The sequence below is a fragment of the Pholcus phalangioides genome, unplaced genomic scaffold (assembly GCF_987345545.1).
Source record: "Pholcus phalangioides strain wild (caught in Gottingen) unplaced genomic scaffold, Ppha-v1.0 ptg000004l_1, whole genome shotgun sequence".
Taxonomy (NCBI): domain Eukaryota; kingdom Metazoa; phylum Arthropoda; class Arachnida; order Araneae; family Pholcidae; genus Pholcus; species Pholcus phalangioides.
Window position 1 is genome coordinate 53102437 of NW_028301597.1, and position 8084 is coordinate 53110520.

Genomic DNA, 8084 nt, shown 5'->3' on the forward strand with positions numbered 1-8084 from the left:
TATCAGGTTTTAAATTAGAAAAATAATAATTTTTTTAGTTGCATAAATTTTTTATTAAAAACTCGATTCAAATATTGTCACTTTTACAAGTACGCAAGCCAAATGGAGTTTAAATTTGTCTTAAATAAATTTTAAATATGATTGAAAAAAATAAAACATATGGTAAGTTTTATTAATTTATTGATATGTCTAACAGAAAAAAAATCATTTTATACTACGCTTTATTGATTATAAGTATTAGAGGGCTGCAATTGCATTGGGATATGCCGGAGGCGTCAGGAAGATCAACTCATGAAGTTATGAAGAAAGTAGATACTAGGAGCAGGGGCTGGTCACGAGAGCTCATCTTATTTGTCACCGGTCATGGGTCTTTCCCGGCAACCTTACATCGCTTTAAAGTGATTGCCAGCGATAAATGCTCTTGTCTTGAGCCTGGCACGCCCCTGCACTACGCCACATGCTGTCCAGAAACGACACCCTACCACTTCCGTTCGCCGACTGCCCATCTACACAGACCATGGATGCTTGGCATACTACGTCGAGAGGAATCAAAGGAAAAGATAAGAAAAATGGTGAAATTTCTTGAGGAACATCCCGAGAAGATAAGGGATCCGTCTCCTCCAGCTCCTGCAACTCCGGTACCAGCGCCGTTAAGGAGATCGCCGCGTCTTCACCCTGACAGTGCGCTGGTGGCACTGTTTGCGAGCGAGGAGCAGGATGAATCCCAAACCTAATTAATGACGTCTCGGAGAAATTAGACTGACTGTATTGAACTGCCGGAGTGCAATGAGGTGCTCTGCCCTTCTTGTCATTTGATACAATCCTTGATCAATCAAATTTCTGATTGCGCCTTTTGCGATACGATTTTTATACAACTTTCCATGATTATTTATTATCCGTGCCCGTTGCATTTTACTTTAACTTGATTAATTTGATTCTTCGATTTACATAATTTTTGATTTCTTTGCACTATATGTAATCTTTGACGTATCAATAAATTTTGGTTTTACCGGAGATGCCCTGTTTCCCCCCCTCCGGGGGGGGGGCGAAGTGCTTACGTTGCTTCTTGCGACAGAGCCTGGGTGTCTCGCGGTTTCTCCAGTTTCTCCAGTAAACCTGCATTGAAGCAGCCGAAACTGAACCCTATTGAAATGCTCTTTGTCAGCTGCAGAAGGTGCGGCCCCTTTATCATGAAAAAAAAAAAAAAATTACATGGAATAAAAAACCCGCCAAAGATCCCAGGCTAGAAGCCCTTCTCCAGTATGTGGGAATCCATGGCCCTGCTTATAGCTCGCTGAGCGCCCCCCTATGGCCCCCACAGAGGGGAGGGGGGCCATAGCCCTGGAGCCCGGGACGATTATCATAATTTTTTTGCTTTTTCACGCTATAAATTAGCTACAAAAGGGGCCCGTTGAAAGTCTGACCGGGGGGCCCACAAAAGATCCCAGCCTAGGGGCCCCGTTACAGGATGTGGGGGCCATGCCCCCCCCCCTCCGGGAAACACGCCAGTAGATGCCACGGACGGGCTGTAACTAGGAGTGAAGATCATTTTATTGTCGGGGAAGGGGGGGGGGGAAAGCATCGAAATGCCTCCTTGAGATCGACTGTGATCAAAGCCGCTTGAAAGGTTAAAAGGCACTCTTTAAGACGGTTGACTAGATCCAATCTTACCACAAGTACACATGGCGTTGTCCGACTTCTTGAAACGTTCTAGATAAGTCGGTAATGGGCCGTGCTCAGTTATCATAATCACTTTCTCTCTAGACCAAGTGGTACTTCTCCAACGGACGCGTTTCTGTATCTTATAGGCATCTTTATGTGCATTCTTGTACCATAGCTGTTGCCACTTTTGTAACAGGTCACTTTTTAGCGCCTGTTTGATGTGACTGCGTGGCAGCAAGAGTTGTTCTTCCGTTGGGAGATTAAGAGCATCTTTGGTCAATCTGTCCGCAATTTCATTCCCCGCTATTCCTGCATGGCCTTTGACCCATTTGATACTGATAGACGGATGGTTGTATAAATGCTTGCGTATTCGCCGAGTATTTTCATGTGGAGTGCGCTGATCACGAATCGCATTAATACTAGACGCGCTGTCAATATATATCGTCGTCTGCTGATTTTGCTTAATCGCCCATTCTACTGCAGCTAGTATGGCCAGAACCTCCACCTGAAAGATGCTGTTCCCTTGACCCAACCGTCGACTCCAAGCCTCTTCAACAGATCCTTCTGCATTCATAACTACGTATATGCACAGGCCGTGGATGTCTCTGTTTTTGAGCCGTCCGTGAATATACTAATAGCTTCATCCGATGAGCATTGTTCCGCACCAGGCAGCGGAACTTGATTCTGGAACAAGTCCACACTTGGATGATGAAGCCAACCCCTATTGTTCCCTTCGTAGGCATCAGGTGTTATAAGAATTCCGTCCATCCAAACCTCCTTACCCAAATGCAGGATTGTAGATCGACGAGCGTCATATTCAACATATAGGCTGAGCAGAGGGTTTTCCGTAGTTCTGTATGCACCAGTTACATATAATAAGAACGAACGTTGGGCAACATCTAGTAATTTACGGAGTCTCTGTGCCGGATTTTTATACCAGATGGCGCTTGCGTATGAAATTTGCCGTGGTACAACCGATCTGTACAAAATGTTCCTAAATTTTTGGCGTATACCCCCACTTTGGACCTGCTATGCGTCTCAATTTTTGCATGGTGTCTTGAACCTTATCAATTTGTTTCGCCACATGCGTCGTGAATTTGAACTGATGGTCAATATGCTCTCCAAGATATTTCATGCGTTTAGATATTTGCAGTCGAACACCATTGATTCTTATGCAGGGACGCTTTTTCTTGTGGTGTGGCCATAGTAATTTAGTTTTAGTCACCTCCATGCTGAGAGGATGATCTTCTAGCCATTTTGACAATTCGTCAAACGTGGCATCCGCAGTGCTGCCAACGTCGTTGGGAGTTCTCGCCGAGATCACAAAGACCAGATCATCGGCGAAAGCTTGGACATAGACATCCGGTCCCCAATTATTTTTCAGCAGTGAGTCAAGCATGATAGACCATAGTAGCGGACCGCTGCATGAGCCTTGAGGACAGCCCATGGCCTGATGCTTTTCCGCGTTTCCTCCATCAGTTGGTATCACAATCGTTCGATCTTTTAGCATGTTTTCCACTATACAAATGAGATTCTGGGGAATCGGTAATTTTAGTATAGTATTGATTATTATCTCGTGGCGGACCGAATCAAAAGCACCGCGAATGTCTATGGAAACTATGGCCGTTACTTGACCTCGTCGATGTCTAGTCGTGATCTCTTCCATCAGTGATGCTATTGCTTTTTTTGCCGAGCCACCTGTACGAAATCCGAACTGTCTTAGGCTAAGCCAGTCTGCCTTCTCTAGATAGTAGGTGATCCGTTGCTCCACCAATTTTTCTAGGACTTTACCCATTGTAGAAAGTGAACAGATGGGGCGTACGACTGCAGCCCCCCCTGGATCCCTATCTTTCTTCAGGAAAAGCTAGACCTTACCACGTTTGAAACACTTTGGAAACACCGACAACTTGACTAAGCTATTGAAGATATCTGTGATAACATGACCATGGGCTGCGACTGGGGTTTTCAAAAGAGGAATATTTATGTTATCAATACCCGGAGCTCGTTTATTGTTCAGTCTTCTGACTATTTGATTGATCTCCATATAAGTGAATGGTGGGTCCGTCATAATCATAGATGGCGTGTATGGAGTCAAATTTATAGTATCTGCGAAGTTCGGAAAAATCTCCTCCAATTGTGCTTGGGCCACTTCCAGCATCGTGGCACCAGTATGTAGACCGTTGGACATCATTACTTGTGGTGGTAGATGCTTCGTTTTGAACATAGATTTGTATGCTTGTCCAAATGGGCGGCTTTCCTCTGTGCAGAAGGCAATCCAACTAGTCGTTTTTGCCTTGTTTACGGCCTTAATATGCCCTGCTCTGAATTTTCTAAACTCCATCCTCGCATGTACTCTATCATCACCCTTGGCCTTAATGAAACCATGTGAAGTTGTTCTTGGAGGTCCATGAAGATCTGCTCTGTAGCAGGCCTGATCTTTGCTAATCGTCTTGCCGTAGTTCTATACTTCGTGGGTTTTTGATATCTAGGCGTAATATTGAGTTGTAGATGAATATATTTGTGCGCACTATAAGAACCTTCCGTACCTACTGACCAATGGAACGCCTGTAAATATTTTCTGACGTAGTAAAAGTAAGATCTGGCCATCCTTTTGCGTCATAAAATTCGTAGGTAGGTCTTGTCCGTCTAGAATTAAACAGAAACAAGTTCCTGCTGGTGAAGCTTTGTTGTAAGATGCCGCTGCAGTGTGCTAGATACCATGGCTTGGTTGCTAAGTGTTTCACCACAAACTACACATACAGGAAGAGAGATCTGTCATGCATGAGAGTAATTAATTCGACTTTATTTTAAGACCTTAAGTGGGCCGTAATATTTTTGATTTATTTGCGTAATATCTCGCGGCACCCCTTTGCCAATATTGCGGAACCCTAGGGTGTCAGGGCACACCGGTTGGGAAACACTGGTCTAGAACGTCAGTAATTGAAAGAAGAATAGAAGAATGCTTAATATATGTGTGTGTGTGTGTGTGTGTGTTCCCTAAACAAATCGCTAAGTCTTCAAAGCTTATACGTAAACACCAAAAGTTGCTGAAGTGAGTGGAGGTCGGCTGTGGACGCTTGAGTTTCTAGCAGTAGTTCCCAACCTTTTCAGTGCATACGCCAAGCAGATCAAGGGTAAAGACTAAATAAGTTACTAAGTGAAACGAGCAGAGACCACAGAGGGCCCACCTGAGGGTTCCTAACGGACGGAAACAAAGTTCCTTTGGTCAGGTCCAGTGTCGGGTGGCAAGTACTGAGCTGATATGAATAGAGTCACAGGCGTACGCAGAATTTTCTCAAGGGGGGTGGGGTTTCAATTTTTCTTTCTTCTCAGTGGGGGAGTTATGTTTTTTCCTGCAAAATAACACTATAATCTCAGCTTGGGTTAGAACCTCCCTTTGCGCATGAATAGAGTACGAGTCTAGCGGAGCCAACTGAGGCCCACATAAATCGGCCGGCAAATAAATGGAATACCGAACGAGATAAGAAGAGTCCACAAAGGGGCAACATGGAGGTCCCTCACTGATGTAAACGAAGCAAATTTGGCCTGTCCCAACGGCGCCACGCAAAATCTAAATAAATAACAAAACTATCCTGTGCTGTACTGAAACCGAAACTGTCTCATCATGGACTCACTCCACATATAAGAGGAGAATTTTTTTTTATAAGAGGGCAAAAGATTTTTTTCTGATAGCATATGGTCATTTGAAGTTTGAGCGGTCACGTACATTTTTCGCAAGTGTAGTGCGACCCGTTGCGGGTAAGGTACTATCATTGTGTGTCCTCAGTGCATACTTAATTGATAACTGCTTTGCTTTTGTGTGTCGGGTTTGAATTAATTTTGTTTCTTCAAATATTTAAGGATCGTCTCCATAAAACAAGGTTTCTGGTAACCGAGATAGATCAGAATTGATTTCCTCTTGTTGATCGAGATCCTTATTTTATTCACATTATTTTGCGTAATTGTTATCAAAACGTCGCAAAAGAAACGTTTAATACCTTCAAAGGATCAAAAACTTACATCAATAAGGAAAGTATCTACCTACTTTGACATGAAAAGTTAGAAAAAAAATATTTATCAAATACGAATACAAATACAACGCCACAACAGGCAAAATGCCCAATGACGTGGCTGAGAAAAAGATGCCCATAAAAATATGGATGTCATATCTCAAAAATACAGCAATCTAATTAAAAAAATGCAATTAACAAAAATTGTAAACAATATATACACATGATAATATATTGTACAATGCCCATAAAGAATATTTATGGTTGTCTTAATCTAAGTATGGATAGCTTCTCGATTTACTGCAACATGTTTATCATACTTCTTTTTAAACGTGTCAATTGTGTTGCAATTTACTACCTCCCGGGGTAAGCTGTTCCAATTATCAACAACCCTGTTAGAGAAAAATTCCCTGCGACACCATAACCTTGCATTGTCACTCACCAATCGATACTGGTGTCCCCTTGTAAAAGCAGTCGATTGACGGTGTACTAATGGTCCAAACTATCCATCCCGCTGAAAATTTTGAACATTTCGATCATGTCTCCCCGACACCTGCGTTCATCCAATGTAAACATATTCAAAAAATGAAGTCTCTCTTCATAACTCAAGCCCCGTGTGCCAACAAGGACACGCGTAGCTCTTTTCTGCACACCCTTCAACCAAATCAATGTCCCTCTGTAGGTATGGTCTCCAAAACCTTACAGCATATTCCAGTCCAGGACGAACTAAGCCTCGGAAAAGCGGAAGAATGACTTTAGAAGGCAAAGAGACCTTTTTGAAAATCAGACCAAGCATTCTATTCGATTTTTTGACCACCCCTGAACAACGTTCAGGAAACCTAAGCCGCTCGTCAATGAGAATTCCCAAATCGGTGACCCTAGTTGCATCCGGGATAGTGACACCATTCAACTCGTAAGAGAACCGTGGGTTGTTCGAACCAAAATGAGCGACCATGCACTTATCAACACTAAACGTCATGCTCCATTTATTTGCCCATGCTGCAATCCTGTTTAAGTTGGTCTGGAGCAACTCCCTATCGTTTTGATTCCCAGTTACCCTCATTAGCTTCACATCATCTGCGAATTTGCTAGTAATCCCATCGATACCTTCATCGCGTTTATCGATAAAAAGTGAAAAAAGTATGGGACACTTCCTTGAGGAACTCCACTTGTGACGTCTGTCCAACCAGAGAATTCCCCGTTCACCATAACTCGTTGCGACCTATCGCTTAACCACGATTGTATCCAATTCAGCAAGTTGCCCCCAATTCCAATCTCGTGTAAACGCTTGAAGAGTTTACCAGGTTGGACCCGATCGAATGCTTCTGGAAATCAAGGTAAACAACATCTACATTTTTGCGATAATTGGACACCGCTTCTCTACTACCCTTCTTAAATATCGGAACAACATTACTAAGTTTCCAATCCCTTGGGACGATACCCTCAGCAACACTACTCCTGTATATCTGTGCGACTGGCCCCAACAATTCATTTTTCCTGAGAACCCTGGGATAGATATCATCTGGTCCTGGTGCTGGACCTCCACGTCTCCTACTTGAATATCCTCGAGGGTTTTATTACCCCATGCAACACCCGTATATCGAATATCATTATCTCCATTAAAAACCGGCGCAAGAAAGTCATTGAAAGCACCACACATGCCTACATCGCTCTCTAACCTAGAGCCTCCTATCAAGAGGGGGCCAACTGTCCCCTTACATCCATTATTGACGTATCGAAAAAATTCGGGTCAGCGCCAATGTTATCTGCAAACCTAGATTCAACTTCATTTTTACTATCCCTTATCGCTTTCTTAAACACTCTTCTTTTATCAGTAAACAATGATAGGTCACCTCGTCCAGTTTTATACTCTCTGAATGCTCTTTTCTTTTCAAGATAAAGGTTACGTACGCTATCCGTGAACCATAGAGGGTGCGATGTACAAACACGCTTTTTTCGAACAAAGGGTATGACGTCGTGCAAAACAGTGGACAACTTCGTACTAAATTCTTCCCATTGACTTACCACCCCTACTGATTCCAACCGGTCTTTGAAAACTTCATCTAACCTTCCTCTCAAAACATCAAAGTTAGTTCTTCGAAAACAAGGAACCAGTCTTTTGTTATCAACCTTACCCGAAGAAAAGTTAGAGTGAAATCTGACTATACGATGATCGCTAGAAGAAAACGCTTCCCCACCGAAACATGTTCAACAAGATCCTCAGAGCTAGTAAGAACTAAATCCAAACTAGCAGTATGCCTAGTGGCTTCTGATACATGCTGATCCAAAAAATTTTCGAGCACGAACTTAAGAAAGTCTTTTTCATACTGATTTCTAGATGAAAGGTTCTCCCAATCAATACCTGGGTAATTGAAATCCCCTAGTATGAGAACCCTCTTGCGCTTACATATG

General features: G+C 43.0%; 1 protein-coding gene across 1 annotated transcript; it reads right to left on the bottom strand.

The window, feature by feature from the left end:
- Positions 1 to 1642: 1642 nt before the first annotated feature.
- LOC149087836 (uncharacterized) lies at positions 1643 to 2236 on the bottom strand. The gene has a single exon (XM_089231984.1). It carries the CDS (start codon positions 2234 to 2236, stop codon positions 1643 to 1645), a length of 594 nt encoding a protein of 197 aa, XP_089088110.1.
- Between the last annotated feature and the right edge of the window lie 5848 nt (positions 2237 to 8084).

What these genes read in the sequence shown, in the direction of transcription:
- LOC149087836 (XM_089231984.1), bottom strand. Translation starts at nt 2,236, where the DNA reads ATGAATGCAGAAGGATCTGTTGAAGAGGCTTGGAGTCGACGGTTGGGT.